At 36.0% G+C, this 18,002-nt stretch overlaps 1 protein-coding gene across 1 annotated transcript in view; it reads right to left on the minus strand.

The window, feature by feature from the left end:
* Window positions 1-7,253: 7,253 nt before the first annotated feature.
* LOC125238693 (NAD kinase 2, mitochondrial) overlaps window positions 7,254-18,002 on the minus strand; it is a 32,212-nt gene continuing 21,463 nt past the window's right edge. Inside the window, exons 3-11 of the mRNA XM_048146094.1 lie at window positions 16,381-16,545; window positions 15,225-15,326; window positions 14,214-14,322; window positions 12,960-13,069; window positions 11,888-12,023; window positions 11,244-11,377; window positions 10,391-10,527; window positions 8,814-8,939; window positions 7,254-7,593 (exon numbers count right to left, since the gene is read on the minus strand). Of these exons, the coding sequence (XP_048002051.1) occupies window positions 7,475-7,593; window positions 8,814-8,939; window positions 10,391-10,527; window positions 11,244-11,377; window positions 11,888-12,023; window positions 12,960-13,069; window positions 14,214-14,322; window positions 15,225-15,326; window positions 16,381-16,545 (1,138 nt within the window). The 3' untranslated portion in view covers window positions 7,254-7,474. The remainder of the gene's footprint in view (window positions 7,594-8,813; window positions 8,940-10,390; window positions 10,528-11,243; window positions 11,378-11,887; window positions 12,024-12,959; window positions 13,070-14,213; window positions 14,323-15,224; window positions 15,327-16,380; window positions 16,546-18,002) is intronic.

Below are 18,002 nucleotides of genomic sequence, written 5' to 3' on the forward strand. Positions count from 1 at the left end.
ACAAGAAAATAGCTACAGAATTAAGATAACATTATATGGTTTTGTAGAAAAAAATATTTTTGTAAAAAGTTACGTAATTTTATTTTGTAACTTTTTACGTAACTAGTTACAAGATGATTTATTTTTGTAATTTTATTTTGTAACTATTTACGTAACATTATTTTGTAACTAGTTACGAATTCTTTTTTTGTATGATTTTGTCTTATATTGAAATAAGATATTACCTGCTTACCCTGTGTATTTGTATGCAAGAATGAATATAATCGGTATGTGTTTCATAATTACCTCATTGTGTACTAATAACGATGTAACTAGATTTACTTTGCAATGGGGTTCTGGAACCATATCGGCATGAGACTGTATGCAATATTTTTTAACAAATATACTGACTTCATTAAAATTAAAGTTGTTTTTTTTCTATCCAATACTTATATTGATTTAAACTAACACGATCTTCACTCATATTATTAAATTAAATTAAAACGGGTGGCAAGCAAGAAGTTGAGCAATTACTCCAGTATCTCAATTCCATTCATCAGAAGGTGAAATTTACGTATGAATTGGAATCAGATCGAAGTTTGCCTTTTCTGGACATAAAAGTGATAGGTCGGATGGATGGATCCTTGGCGCACACTGTCTACAGGAAGCCTACTCACACAGATAGATACCTCAATGCTCAGTCTCACCACCACCCTCGTCACCTACTGTCCGTCGTTAATTCCCTAAAGAACAGAGCACATGAGCTTTGTGACCCTGAATTTTTAGAGAGTGAGATGTCACACATTCAGGAGGTTCTTAGGAAGAATGGGTACAGGGTGGATTGTCGGCAACCGAGACGAAAGCCTGCGAAGAAGCATCCGAATGTTGCAAGACGACCGGCATTTATGCCCTATGTCAAGGGAGTGACAGACAAGGTTGGTACCATACTAAAGAAGTATTCGATACAGACTGTGTACATGCCGTTGTCGAGGGTGGCGGGGCAACTAAGGTCAGCAAAGGATGTTATTCCATACCAGACGCCAGGCGTTTATAAGATTGACTGTAGCTGTGGTAGTTCTTATATTGGAGAAACCAAACGCACCATAGCGGAAAGGGTCAAAGAACATATCGCGGCGGTCAAAAAACGACAAATAAATAAGTCCGCGGTTGCCGAGCATTTGCTAGAGTCAGGACCGAACCACTGGATTTAACTGCATAATCCCAAAGTCCTTTCAACTGAACGTCTTTACTATAGCAGGAAAGTACGTGAAGCGATTGAAATCAGGAAACATCGTAATTTCAATCAAAATGAAGGGCAAGGGATTTCATCTTCGTGGAATCCAGTGATTAGCAAGTGTAAACGTGAGAAAACTTCCCGTCCCATACCATCGGATGTCGTGAGTGTTGTATGTAGGCAGAGTGGCAACCCTAGCGTAAAAGTGACTGATGACAATCAAGTGCGGGTAGTTCGAAAAACTCGTACAGCTAGAAGATGTTGATACAACTCCCAGCCAGTCTACCCGTGACCACGGACGTAATGTCATGTCCGAAACGTCGGGTTAAATATAAAACGTAAGTTTTACGCGATTAAGTCCCCTTTTAATTTAATAATATCCAATACTTATTCATGTAGAGTTAAAAATGTTATTTTAGTTACTGTGGTAGGTAATGATAAATGGAAAATATCAATATCAGAAAATTTCTCATTTTTAATACTACAAGCTCTAGCTAAGAATGTATTTCTTGCATATCGTCACTACCTTTTAAAAAAACTTGTATCTTCGTCTGTCAATGAAAAGAAATTTGTAGTAAGTATGTATGGAATGCGTTTAACTTACTTACTGCGTTTTAACTTTGAGGAACAGCGTGAGATACGAGATTTTTTAAAAGTAGTGACGATATGTAGTGCGCCTATTATTGTGTAACATAAGTGTTAGTTACATATCCCGCAACTTTTTTGATCTTCTCTGTTTGGCCTAAAGCATTAAATCCGCCTTTTGTAACTGTATATTTTTTACTACGCAATAGTGTCAATAAATAAATTAACAAAAACTTACAAGGAAAAATATTAAGCACTCGGTGGCAGACAAGGTTAATATATTATATGACCCGCCGGATGTTAAGCAGTCACCGTAGCTTATGGACGATTATTGACTGTCAGCCTACGTAACTCTTTACCTGTTGCGTAACTAGTTACGATGACGAATCAATGCCATACAAATACATATGTAACTCCGTATAGACGGATGAAGTCTAAGAAAAAAACGTACCTCAAAGCCATAGAGAAAAAGATACGATGGCCTAGATGGCGTTTTACAACTTTGGGGAACGCTTGGCTAGATGGCTCCAAAGAGGATCGAGTATCATAGAGAGTTACTGTTGAAGTAAAATGTGTAATCACAGTGCATAGACTGCCATCTCTTGACATAGACTTAAAACTTTTGAACCTCAGTTTTGACAATTTGGCCCATATTCTTAGCTTAATGTGTTAAAATGTCAAATATTAGTATTAGCGCCATCTAGCTGAGCGTACCCCAAAGGTGTAATGCCATCTAGGCCACCGTACCTTTTTCTGTATGGTACTGAGGTTTTTTTTTAATACTACGTCGGTGGCAAACAAGCATACGGCCCGCCTGATGTAAAGCGGTCACCGCAACCCATGGACCCATGGACGTTTTTTTCTTAGACTTTATCTGTCTATACGGAGTTATATATGTCTTTGATGGCTCTAATTTTAACACATATCAAGCTAACAATATGGGCCAAATTGTCAAAACTGAGGTTCAAAAGTTTTAAGCTTGCGTCGAGAGATGGTAGTCTATGCACTGTGGTCTATACTTTGACAGTAACACTCTATAATACTCGATCCTCTTTGATGGCATATGATGACTATGAACCATAGTGAAAAGCGAGTATTAATATAAATTAAAATCATTGTTATTTTATAACTGTAGTATATTAAACCAATCATATTGGCAATAAAAAAGTATTGGAAGCATAAAAATGGAATCATAAAAACAAACACTATGTCTTAAGGAACATCACAAGAATGCAATTTAAATACATTTACAGTACACATGGCGTTATATTACCGCATTAGTTAGGTAATGGGCTCATTACGCAACTATGTCGAAAAATTAAAACTTCGAGGGTTTACTTATGTAACCCGATCAGTTGAACAAACTGTTTTTTTGAAATTCAAACTAGTATGTACAATTTCCACAATGTTGTTATTTCAAGGACAAATTATCTCGATTTATCGGGTTTCACCAGTAAACCCTCAAAATGGCCATTAGTACTGTAAAACGTCGTATGACCAGAGGGCGGAATTGCTCATGGCAAAAATCAAACGTCAATAGAGTTGGAACGTTAAATTCTATCGACTATCGATTACACTGAAATTATCAGTATATTGTTGAGTTGTTGTCGACGTAAGTACGACAAGGATACTTCTTTATCCATTTGTTGACTGTTTTTCGTTTTGGATTAACCATTTTTTTCAAACGTGAATTAGTTTCAAAAGGACTAGTGACAGAAATGGTAATTATATGTCATACAATTTACTTTTAATTTAATCAAAGAGGTCAAAATCAAATGGTCGAATAGCTAATCAAAGAGGTTAATGTTAAAGTCAGAAATGTAAAAGGAGACTGAATTTATCGATAGCTGAAAATGTCGATAAAATTTAACATTCCAACTCTATTGACGTTTGATTTTTGCCATGAGCAATTCCGCCCTCTGCGTATGACACACGTGCGAAATGGAAAATCGTAACTCGTGTGTATTTAAAACACTCCCTTCGGTCGTGTTTTAATGTATCGCCACCCGTTTCGAACTTCCTTTTTTACGCACTTGCATCGTAATGTACTATTTTAATTCATGACCTTCAATTTTTCCTTCGGGTGTGAACATTGTTAATATAGATAAAATATTTTTTACAGTATTTCTTGATTTACAAATATTTATCGTGTCACAAGGAAACCTAAATTTAAAAAAGTTCATTGCACTTATCTCGGTATAAAAAACTGAGAACTAATTATGGCAAAAATATTGACATTTTTAGAGAAGTATTAATTCAATCCATTTTTTCTTATAAACTTATTTTTTTTTTAGAAATGAATAGTAAATACAATGTACAGTCAACAACACAGCTGTGAATAAAAAGTGACAAAAGCATGTACACAGAAGTTTATTGCCTTTACATTAAGGTGTGTATATGTCGCAGTAAGATAGATAAAGCCGTTATATAGTTATAACCCTAGGGATATAATTATATGTCGTAACATAGTTAAACGAAAGCGATTAATTGCTATCTTACTAGGAATATAACTATAATACGTTACTAGTTTAGTGATATAATTATATGACTGGATTCAGTTTAGTGAAATTATTGTAGCCATGGATTACGGCGGTGCGGCGGAGGTATAGTTATAACCCTAGTTATATAATTATATCACTGGATTAAACTTAGTCTAGGGATATAATTATAATACGTCTCTAGTTAAGTAATATAGTTATATTACTGGATTAAGTTCAGTAGTATAATTGTAGCAGTGTAGTGCGGGGGTGCAGTGGAGACGGGGGCGGGAGCTTACCCGCTACCACAGGGAAGTCGTTCGGCATCAGTTGTCGTTCCCGTCACGGTTGAGTTTTCGTGCATAATTATTTATTGAATTTTAGCCACTTTTTCTGTGATATCGTTATGTTACGGCATATAATTATATCCCTAGGGTTATAACTATACCTCCGCCGCACGGCCGCACTCCTGCCTACAATCATTTCACTAAACTGAATCCAGTCATATAATTATATCACTAAACTAGTAACGTATTATAGTTATATTCCTAGTAAGATAGCAATTAATCGCTTTCGTTTAACTATGTTACGACATATAATTATATCCCTAGGGTTATGACTATATAACGGCTTTATCTATCTTACTGCGACATATACACACTTTTGGCACGTTGTAAACTCAGCTGAGTTGATAACTGTACAATATTTATTTGTGACTTTTAGCTGCAATCATGATATCTTAAAACTACACAAACTTATAACAAACTAAATACAATGCAAAATAAATCAGTCTTGCATTAGGGCATTTAAAAACGTAAGCACAAATCACAGGTGAAGATAATTTTGAACAGCGAGTATTTTCACAAATACATATATATTATAGGACATTCTTACACAGATTGACTGAGTCCCACGGTAAGCTCAAGAAGGCTTGTGTTGCAGGTACTCAGACAACGATATATAGCCTGTCAACCAAATTTTGGCAGTAGCAATGTACATCAAACTAAAGTATGGTATCCCTATGAAACGAACAAAAACCAGCAATGTACGTCGAACAGCCACAGATATTTTTTTTTTCAAGGGGCTCGCCCCTTCCTTACAAATTAGATAATGTATTAAAAAGGGACGGATATGTGCTAGTTATTTCTCTTTTTGGTAGGGTGGAGATTTCCACAGATAAGAGACAAATGACACGCGAATTTCCACCGATTTTCAAAACTAGTGTTGCTAGCCCGCGATTTTTCAAATTTGCCGCCTTTTGCTAGTGACAAGATTTGGTTGACGGTCTATATATAATATACAAATACTTATATACATAGAAAACATCTATGACTCATGAACAAATATCTGTGCACATCACACAAATAAATTCCCGGACCGGGATTCGAACCCAGGCCCGTGGCTTAACAGGCAGGGTCACTAGCTAAGTAGGCCGGTCGACTTTTTTATCAGAAATAGTGAAGATATTTCAATTTTAATAATTGTATGTACATAAATATATTTTTCATAGAATTTACTCGCTGAAATCACACTATACTTATTTATATATAATTTCATACCTAGAAAATATTATTTATGTAAAGATTACAAACACTCCTTTGTCAGAGAAATCAATATAAGCAGAAATTAATCTAAGTAAACTGAGAAACTCAGTGCACGGAGTGTAGCCGCTGCGAGCACTCACGCCTGGCGATGGGTCTCCATATGTCTCGAAACATTTAAATATATTTTAAACGGGTTAGCCACGTGTTAAGTCGGTATAACGTTCGACATGTTTCGATCCATTTCCGAGGATCTCAAGAGTAGCGACCCGGCCTTTACGTGTCGAGAGCGCGCATACCAAAAGAAAAAAAATTAAAAAAACCCCCGACCGCGACATAGTAGACCGATTTTCATGAAACATGGCTAAGAACACTACCGACTAATTCAGCTTTCAGACAAAAAAAAATTAATCTAAATCGGTTCATCCGTTCGGGAGCTACGATGCCACAGACACACACAGACAGACAGACAGACACGTCAAACTTATAACACCCCGTCGTTTTTGCGTCGGGGGTTAAAAATGAAGAGAAAGATCCTCGGAATTGGATCGAAACATGTCGAACGTTACATCAACTTAACACGTGTGTAACCCGCTTAAAATATTTTTAAATAATATATGTATGTTCGAGTCCCACGGGACTTGAAACATGTCGCGAAAGTAAGGTAAGTAAAAAGTACATACCTAAAATTTAAATATTTAAACTAAAAAAACATACGAAACGTTAGTGACTGAGCACTCTATAAAATCCATGCAAATATTATAAATGGGAAAGCGAGTGTGTCTGTTTGTTTGTCCGTCCTTCACGGCAAAACGGAGCGACGAATTGACGTGATTTTTTAATTGGACATAGTTGAAGGGATGAAGTGACATAGGCTACTTTTTTTCTAACCCTCTACTTCCCTAAAATGGAGGGGGGGAGCCCTTCGTCTGTGTTTGATAAGGATCCTAACATATGGCGTTGGACTTTATAAACATATGTCAAAGTTAATTGACAACGTTTCAAAATTTTCAATGTCCCTAAATCGAAAACCATTTCGAGATATACGCTTGTAGATCACATAAATATTTTTTTAAATTTTTTTTCCGTATTTTTAGTATAAAAAATCTTAAAAATAGTTTAAAGGGGAAGTGACGTCAAATAGCTGATTTAGAGCTGCCACTATAACAAAAAAATCTTCCAGTTGGGATGTCACTTGAGTTTGACAGTGACACTTATCACAGTTCGTAGCAAAGATATTAAAAATTTCATGGCTCAGTCTATGGTTCGTAGTCATTCACTATTGGTTGACAGTGACACTTGACAGTCAGTTTAGAAATGATTTTGTCGTTTTCTTAGGTGTATGAAACAACACATGTGACGTCACGAAGCTGTGTCTTGACGTTTGTAACTTACGCTCTTTCTGCTCGAAGTAGTAATAAGAAGGGATTTTCTCATTAAAATAGCAGTTTTTGGAAAAATAAAAAAATACGTGTATCTTTTAGTATTAAGTTCTTTCAAACCAAACAATAAAAAGTAGTACTCAAAAATATGAAATGTTGTCAATTATTTTATGACAAGTTTATGACAGAAACAGACGTCGGGTTAACGCGAGCGAAGCCGTGGGTAAAAGCTAGTGAATTCTACGGGATACCTTCAATAATATGGTACAGTCACCATCAATACGGCAGAGAATCGTCCATGTGTACAGTCATGAGCGCGTCTTCGGGGTGAATCTCGAGTAGCGCTTCGGTGCCGTCGTTGAAGGGAAAGGAGACGCTGCCGTCTATCACTAGACCTGAGAAAAAGCAAATAAATAAATATTACAGGACATTTCCATAGAGATTGTCTGAGTAAGATAAGATAAGATAAGATACATTTATTGATAAAAATTTACATTTTTTACACGTCAAAATATTTCAATTATTAAATTATAGTTACAGAGCTACTTATCATCTTAATTAACAATTTTATTATAACATTTTAATATTCAAAAATCTTATTAACATTTTATACATTTAGGCATACAATTTAATTTGTTACATAGGTAAGTCTTATTAAAATAAAGAAATTACTTTATAATTATAGTCCCAAGATATAGTCGTAATAATTATACCTAGATATTATTCTGGCACGAACCAAAGACATATGTAACTCTGTATAGACAGATGAAGTCTAAGAAAAAAACGTACCTCAAAACCATACAGAAAAAGGTACGGTGACCAAGATGGCGATACACCTTTGGGGGACGCTCGGCTAGATGGCGCTAATATTAATATTTGATATTTTAACCCTTAAATGCATGGATTTTTCTTTTAACGAGATATTAATATATGTGATAGACAATGGTTTTTTTACTCTTGGAAAAATAATAAAAAAAACATTTAATAGCGATTTTAATACTAAATCAGTGTTAGAAATTAAATAGGCCAAAACTTATTTATATAAATATATCGTAATTGGTGTTTTATTAAAAAAAAATACTACTATTAAAAAGGTACACTATTTGTGAAACCTTTATGATAAAATGTTTAAACATAAACTAATTACTAACTCCGAAAAAATCAGCCTAAATCACATACTAAAAATCGCCATCGTCCTGTTTTTTCGCACTTTTCCGCCATTTTATCTTAATCCTTAAATAATAAATAGTATATTCTCTAGTAGTAGTAGTAGTATATCTGACGACCGGTCTGGCGCAGTCGGTAGTGACCCTGCCTGCTGCGCCGCGGTCCCGGGTTCGAATCCCGGTAAGGGCATTTATTTGTGTGATGAGCACAGATATTTGTTCCTGAGTCATGGATGTTTTCTATCTATATAAGTATTTATATATTATATATATCGTTGTCTGAGTACCTGCAACACAAGCCTTCTTGAGCTTACCGTGGGACTTAGTCAATCTGTGTAACAATGTCCTATAATATTTATTTTATTTATTTATTTATTTATATTATTTAATTTATTTACTTGTATATTAAATAATAATAAATGATGTAAAGGTTTATTCGAGTCACTTACCAGCGTCAACGCAGTGTGACTTGACTCTGACCGTGTCGGCTCTGTCGCGTACTCTGAGACCTCTCGGCACCGGCCAGTCTTCAAATGTTATATATTCTCGGACGGAGTAGGCTAGCTTGTCACAATCTGAAGAAAATAGATAAATTATAATTACATACATACATACAATCACGCCTGTTTCCCAGAGGGGTAGGCAGAGATCACGGATTTCCATTTACTACGATCCTGACAAACCACTTTCGCTTCACACACTTTCATAACGTTTCTCATACACGCTCGTCGGTTTCGAGTACTTCTGACCTGGCCTTTTTGCAATATTTCCCCGATTTGATCAAGAAAAGTTCGCCTAGGTCTTCCACTTCCAACTGACCCTTCCACTCTTTTTTCATATACTTTCTTCGTTACTCTCCTCTCAAATTAAAATTAATAGCTTAAAATAAATGTGAAAGAGGAAAATGTCGGCCTTGGATGGTTAGCGCATCGTAACTGGTGGATTTCCAATATGGCATGGAACTACGGGTCCCATTGACCTAAGACCGTTTTCACATTATCCGATCCGATATCGGATGTCGGAAGGTTTTCAATAGAAAATGGCGCCTGTAATGTATGGAATATCGGTCCGACATTTTTTTTTAAAGGTAATTACAAACATAAATCTTTAATTAATTTACATAGTATCGTTAAACCAATAAGGTTTGTCTCGATACCTACATCCGATATCGGATCGGATAATGTGAAAACGCACTAAGTAGTGGAAAATTTCGCTGGCTTGGAAGTCTTGGTGGCTCAGTTGGCAGAGCGCGGGAGTATCGATCCAGAGGCCGTGAGTTCAAATCTCACCCAAGACTGACATTTCCCCCTTTATAATTTCAATCTAAGCCTAGTGGCATCGGTCGCAGATGTAATTTGATGTTTTCCAATTATTATAAAAAATAGGAGGTCTAATTGCCGTCACTCTTCTAAAAAATGTGTGAATATATATACTCAATTTTGACCTTACTGGTGTGAAGGCTTACAATAGTTTGTTTATAAATGTAAAAAACAGGAATATGTATAAATAGAACATCACCAGTAATGGACAAGGACCCAATAATGGACATAAATCATTTACTCATGGAAATGTATTTATAGCCGCGATTTTAGAAGGAAATATCCATTACTAGTGTATGTATATCAGGCTCAAGTGCCCGATACTGTTACACGTCTAATAAATAATTAATTCGTAATTCATTTTAATACACCATTTTGAAATCTATGAGCACAAGATAAAGGTTTGTTTTATAACCCTGTGTGGTGACGGGTTAAGAATTTCACCACCCCCTTTCTTCCCGTGGATGTCGTAGAAGGCGACTGTGGGATATGGGTTAAATTGTGGCGTAGGCGAGAGGCTGGCGACCTGTCACTGCAATGTCACAGTTTCGTTTTCTTTCAGCCCCTTTTTGCCAAGAGTGGCACTGAAGCTTTGGTAGTTTCGTGTGCTCTGCCTACCCCTTTATGGGATACAGGCGTGATTGTATATGATATATGTTGTATATATTATGTTTTATAACAAAGCATGTAAAATTATATATACAAACCCGCAGCAAACATGAGTTTCTGATTATATTTCTCCGCGACTTCCCTCGCTTTTTCTAACGTAGTGTCCACGGCTATGCCTCCCTTGGAGAGTATCTTCATCAGCTCTAGCACTGAGTGGGTGCGAAGGCAATTTATACTAGAAAAAAAATCGATTTATAGCCAACAACCAAAATGAGACACATGGAATATTAAAATAGTCGGAAATTTAAAAAATCTCATGGTGCTCCCACACTGGGCTGATATAAATGTTATACAGGGTGAAATAAAAAGGACCATTGAAACTTTTTATAGTGACTATTGACGTCATAATGAACAACCTTTATTATGGGACCAATAATGAGATCGCGAAAAAAAATTGTCTATTCCTTAGAAATAAGCGGCATCATGACAGTCGAAATGTATGGAACAGCCAAATTTTTTTGTGCGATTTCAGCATTGGTCCCATAATAAATTTTGTTCATTATGACCTCAACAGTCACTATGCAAAATTTGAACGGTCCTTTTTATTTCATCTGTCACACCATGTTATAATTTTAAAGATCTAAGCATACATAGTGACATACAGACAAACTACGACTTAATTTTATACTATGTAATGACGCTCACAGCTATAGATCTTGTATGACAATACTGGGTACTACAGCTCAGCAAAAAAGGGTAGAAATTGAACTATTTTTATTTATCATAGCAACACTTTCTCATACAAAAGTGACTCAATAGTTGCCACATGCAAAACCGTCTACATAGACAGTGGCGCCCCTATTATTTTCTACTCATTTTTGTCAGGCTGTAACAAAATATAGGTACCTCATTTTTTGTCTCGCTCTTTTCAATGGTAACCGTGGGAGATACCTGTAATGCCATGAAGTACTGCCGGTTCCAGTGCTCACGCAGAGCCCTGAGCTTTTCGTGTGAGTCCACGCGCCCTTGTCTATTTGAAGTCGGAGTAGGGATACCCGTGATGTCACGCTCTCGCCTATGAAAACCTATTCAGGATAGAAAGAGATAAGTATACCTATATGGGAATTGTCTTAGGCAGTAGACTGAGAATCCATTTTAAAGTTACCTTTAAGGAATTTCGTACAATAACCCGCTAGTTATTGTCTAATAGATTTCATGTTTTTAAATTTTAATTGTGAGTGTTAACAAAAAAAATAGATACATTTGAACATAACCCAATCGCGCATTTTTAAGCGAATATTTTTAGCCCTTGAGTTATATTTGCAATCGCTTGATACTTTTCGCCAACTGTATTGTCATATCATAAAGCGCTACGAATTTTCAAAAAGTTCGCTCTAAAAAAAAAAATTTAATCTGTTTATTTCTAAGAAACGTACATGCATTTATAATATAACATACTTAACTGCTAATCTTAAATTGAAAAGATTATTTGAGTTAAGGAGTCTAGTTACATATGAATTGTTATTTATTTTATTTATACATAATTATGTCTCTCTGAACCTACGGCACCTTATAAGCATTATGTTCGTAGTTACCTCGTTAAGTGCCAAGAACGGTAATACTTTAGTGTGCAGCACAGAGTTCCGTTGCTCTTTGGTGAATTGTTCCTGATGAGGAGCGGAGGACTGTGGGCTTTCTGGATTGTCCAGGGGCTGGGACACTGCTGAGTACCTGCAATCATCATTAGACCTGTTACAACTTGTCAGATTATTGTATGATAACGATGATGTATGTGCAATTGCAATACGTCAAATAGTACATTACGATACAAGTGCCTGAAAAAAAGAAGTTCTTAACGAGTGGAAATAAATTAAAACATGACCGAAGAAAGTGTTGTTAATCGACACGAGTAACGAATTTCCTTTTCGCACGTGTATTGTACGACTTTTCTTATAGATGGCCGTCTGAAGTTTCGACCTAAAAAAAATTACCCCCTTGCGCATTAGTGCGGGCAAAAAACACCATACTGAAATAGTACATTACGATACAAGTGCGTAAAAAAGGAAGTTCGAAACGAGTGGCGATAAATTAAAACACGACCGAAGGGAGTGTTTTAAATCGACACGAGTTACGAATTTCCTTTTCGCACGTGTATCGTACGACGTTTTTCAGTACAGATGAGCTTCCGAAGTTTCGACCTGGCATATAATGAACCACTTATCGCACTAGTGCGTAAAAAAAACACCATCTGTACTGAAAAATGTATTTCAAACTAGGTATATGAGTTATATCAAAAATGCCCATGTCATTCCAGTCTAGTCTAGGTCGGACGGTACCTGTATTGGAGAGCAAGCAGATACCTATTCGGGTAATTCCATTACTGGTACCTACCACTAATGGAATTACCCCTAATTCAGTGATCCAAAAGTTGAGGTTTCTGTTACAAGACAATTTTAGTCTCAGATAAAAGGGTTAGTAGGGACTCTGTTTTAAAATTCGAGTGTTATTATAGTTATATTTTCAAAGTGTTGGACGCTTTAAGTAGAAAAGCATACTCTAGTAATGAACACTTTCTGGTGGCGGGCACCAGTAATGGACACTTGAGCTGACATGCCCCAGTTATGGACGTTCCTGAATTTAGTGTTTTGATTTAATTATAATAAATACCTGCTATAATGTAGCGTATGTAGATCGACTGGTGTGATAGTATCCAGTAATTTGGCTTCGCATGTCACCGTCGTTCGTATCCGCGATCGCCGCATCCATCTGAACCGACCCTGACCAGTTGAAATAAATAGTTATGTCAATATGTGCGTAAAAAAGAAAGTTACATACCTACATAAATATTTAATATATATATATTTTTTTCTTTTTTTTCCGTTTCATTATATTTATTTCTTAATATTATTACATAATAAGTACCTAAGTTCACTGCCGTCTAATTTTTTTTTTAATAGCCTATAATTGTGTCCCACTGCTGGGCAAAGGCCTCCCCTTTCTTCCGCCACCCATCACGATAATATTATAATTAAAAATTGACGCAATAAATGTTGTAAGTATTTTTCTACCAGCGGGCCAATTTTTGAGTCTCACGCGTTCGAATTCAGAAAATTGCCACCGAAAATAATAAGCAAGTCACCGTTTTCAACCGGTATTTTAGTGACAAAATCCCGTATGCGAGATTCAAAAATCGCCCTCCAGATAATAAAATATCCAAGAGTATAACTCGAAATTAAGATTTGAGACATTATCATAAGCCACACACTTCACACAAATTATTCTTTACATTCAATTTAAATCGAAACAAAATGTTATATCAAGCTGTAGCCGCGCCTGTAGGCCTAGCACATGATGACCGCGAGAGTATGTCGCCGCGAGATAGATGACACGTCTTCTTCTAACTGTATTAATGACATAAGGACGGGTAGTCTATCTCGCGGCGACATACTCTCGCGGCAATCACGTGCTAACCCTGCTGACAGTTGACATCTTCGACGGTCTATAGTATTTTTCAAACAGCATAGTGCGAATTACAGCTATCATCTCAGTACAACAGGGAACTTGACTGTTCTTAAAATAAAATATTTTATACCATGCACGAAATAAAGGATCAGATAATTATTAGAAAAACATGAACAGAAGTTATTTTTGAAATCGAATTTTTATTTAATAAGTCAGGTAGAAATATATAGTAACTTAATTGACCGTGCCTTCACTCAATTCGATTTCATATTCCATATTAGCAAGTCGTTCAAATTCGTTTTGACAGTTCTTAAAAAGAAGCTGATTCGACTAGGAGGCCAGTAGCCTATTTTGCGCCGTAACGTTAAGTTATAAATTTTATGGAGCTGGCACCTGTCACACGTACAATGTTAAGTGAAAGGTATAGTTTTGAAATTTCTGGAGTAGGAAGGTTATTACCTCCTTCAAAGCGTGGAGCGCACCTTTGACATCGTTAGAGCACCAAGTGGGCAGGCAGAGGCGGCCCACGGACTTGTGCGGCGCGCTGTTGAAGCCGATCACTGGTTTACTGAAACAAAACGGAAAATTATAATCAACAAATAACAGTTAATCATAATTTATTTATTGCATCCATGGCTTCATTACGTGTTTTACAAGGGGGAAAAGTTGTTGTTAAACTGCACGTGCCAAAATTGATAACTGAGCAAGCGAAAGATTTCAATATTGAACCTCGAGTAGGGTTGCAAATAGAAAAAAAAACTAATGTTTTTTTTTCTGAATTATGAAAAAAAACATGAAAAAAACCAAGCACCATGTTTTTTTTTCTAAATCTGTTTTTTTTTTCAGATGAACAAATAATACGACAATAACGGTATTTCGTGATTTGTAACGTTTCAATAACAACATCGTACATTTTAATTCGATAAACATTCAGTATACAAACATTTATTGGGGAATCCCCGATGCGGCGTGGAGCGTGGAGAGGCGGTGGCGTTGCCAACAGTAAATAGCGATAACTACTAACTACAGTTTGTGTAAATGTTAGTTTTATAAAACCAGAAATTAAAGTTATTAAATTAAATTTGTATAATAGTCAACATAAAGTCTAACCCCCTTATTCATAAAGTTATCAAGCCGATAAAGTTCGTTTGTCCCTTTCTATCACACCTATACGTCGGAAAGGGACAAACGAACTTTATCGTCTTGATAACTTTAGTGGACGTTTATGAATAAGGGGGTTATAAACCAGAAAATAAACTGTTTTTTTTTTCAAGCCAGAAAAAAAACCGTTTTTTGGCAACCCTAACCTCGAGCCGAGCGGTGAACTATAAATCGCTCGCACTCACTTTTACTTACACGGGAGCGATTATCTTTTGTTCGATTCTATCGCTGATAGTTCATCGCGTACTAGCTTTTGGTGGGACCAGTGCCTTAGAATGCAGCTGGAAAAGCGCCGAAAAAGAAACTTACTTAGCATCTCTTACTCTAGAAGCAGCTAGAAGGAACGTGCCATCGCCGCCGCACGGCACGACTACGTCGCACCACTTTATTAGATCTGTGTTGTACGTCAATCTGAAATGATACAAATTATTTGTTTTAGCCAATCTAATCTTTAACTAATCAAAATCCTCTTTTTAAGGAGATAGGGTTTACCCAAAGCTATCAACGCGGAATCTGCTATAGCCGAAAAAAACCGCTCGTTAGTATAAATATTTCATAAATAAATTCAAATATTATAGGACATTCATGCACTTTGATTGACTAGAGCCCCACATAAGCTTAATAAGGCTTGTGTTATGGGTACTCAGACAACGATATACATAGAAAACATCCATGACTCAAGAACAAATACCTGTACCAGGTACAAGTACCAGGACCGCGGTTTAAAAGGCAGGGTCACTACCGAACCGATTATGCCAGACAGACCGGTCGTCATAGAAAGTAAGTTACGCACACAAAATTAATCTCATATAGTAAATAAGCTACAGTAAGTATACTGTAGAAGAATTTGACCTATAACAGTTCTGTTATCAGGTGCCCAAGATAATCCTACATATTTACAAAAACATCATAATCTAATTTAGATTAGATAAGAGAGTAAGATTGCAATAGGACATAAATTGTTTTACTATTACGATCAACAATTTAACAGACCAAATTCACTTAAGAAACGCGAGTTACATCGTCACTACTTTTAAAAAAACTTGTATCTTCGTCTGTCAATGAAAAGAAAATTGTAGTAAGTATGTATGGAATGCATATAGACTTACTGCGTTTTAACTTTGAGGAACAGCGTGAGATACGAGATTTTTTAAAAGTAGTGACGACATATTTAATATTATATACTTCATTCCCACCAAATTCTGCCAAAAAAACAAGGAAGCAACGGTCAGAATTGACTTCTTTGTCTAACATGTATAATAAATCTTATTTTCAACACAAATCCCTATGGTCTGCTACACCATTTTTTATTACATTGTGATTTTCCCACAAAAATAAGTATCCATGACTAGTACTCCTAGGGTCAAACATAGGGTACCTAGTTTTAATTTTTTTGTCCATAGTTATCAATGACTGGTACCATTTTTTTTTGGTTAAATTTCTAGCTTTATCCATGCCAACTCACCTGCTAGCCATCTCAACTTTTCGCCCCATCTCCTTCAAGCTCCTGGCCACGCTTTGCTCGAAAGCCTTCTGTTCTCTATGGTTCTGCAGCAGGGCATCGAAGTCTGACCCTCGCTTCCGGAGGACAGCTTCCAATTCTGCGTCCGATATGTTGTCGAGACTGTGTCTGTAAAAAAAAAAAACAATTAAAAAAAGGTAGGGTGGAACTTTAAACAATCTATCTCAAACATATTTTTAACCCCCAACGCAAAAACGACGGGGTGTTACAAGTTTGACGTGTCTGTCTGTCTGTCTGTGTGTGTACCTGTCTGTGGCATCCTAGTCCCCGAACGGATGAACCGATTTAGATTTAGTTTTTTTTTTTGAAAGCTGAGTTAGTCGGGAGTAGTGATGGGTCGTTACCGGTAATATTACTAAAACGAGTATTTTACCAGTAATGTTACTAGTAATATTACCACTTAGCGGTAATTTAGAGAAATATAGACATAAAAATAGATAAAAAATATTTTTTTTGTGTTTATTGATACAAAGGATACATGTTGCACTGTATTATAACAAAAAATATTACCTACCTAACGTCAATTAGTAAACTACCAATATTACCAGTAATATTCCCAATACTACCGAGTATTTTACCAATCTTACTGGTAATATTACTATAGTAGTATGATATGAAAGTTACAATGAATCATAATTTTAAGGAATAATATGGCGAAAATATAACGATTTTTTTTAATCTGTTTTAATTTGTTCTATTAAGGTACCGTACCAATATTAGGGTTCCGTACCTTAATGGAAAAACAGAACCCTTATAGGATCACCGTCCGTCTGTCACAGTCACAGCTAATTTTCTCCGAAACTACGGAATCGAATAACTTGAAATTTGATAGACGTATGTAACCTGTGTCCCGAAGACGGACATGTAACTTACATTAATACATTTCTATCATAGGGGTCACTTTTGGGGGTAATGTAAAAAATAAAAATTAAAGATTTTTGAATGAAAGTTTCTTACATACTATCACATGAAAGAGCTTATTATAGAATTATAGGCATCTCAAAAATGATTGTTTTTAATTAATTTAGAAATAATTTAAGAAAAGAGGCAATAAATAACCCGTTCCAGAATCGAAACGTGGTAAGGCGGGGTTAGACAGCCGCTGGCTTTGCACTATATCTGTAGCAACGTGTCTGTCTGTATAAGCATTTTCATTTATGATTTTTCCAGCTAAACCATATTTTTGATCACCTGTAGTACCAGGGCCGCAGATCCGGAAGGCGAAATAATAGAAATTTTCCTGCATACTCCACATTTCCTATCACCAGTAGAGCCAGAACCATAGAACCGAAAGGTGGTAAAGCAGGGTTACACAGCCGTAGGCACACAGATTAGTTTATGTATTGTAGAATTAATAGGGTAGTATTTTATTTTCACTTAAATCTCATCTAAAAAAATTTCGTTAAACTGTAAATAGTAGAAAAATGGTCCGATAATGGAGTTTCACTTCTTACTGTACCTCCGAGTACAAAAGAGAGAGAAAAAAAGCGGCCGTGCTACTCGCACTTGTCGCGTTTTTTTTTTCACTTTACCTATTCGGTACAACAACACATAGTTAACACAAA

Source organism: Leguminivora glycinivorella, chromosome 24 (genome assembly GCF_023078275.1).
Source record: "Leguminivora glycinivorella isolate SPB_JAAS2020 chromosome 24, LegGlyc_1.1, whole genome shotgun sequence".
NCBI classification, from domain to species: domain Eukaryota; kingdom Metazoa; phylum Arthropoda; class Insecta; order Lepidoptera; family Tortricidae; genus Leguminivora; species Leguminivora glycinivorella.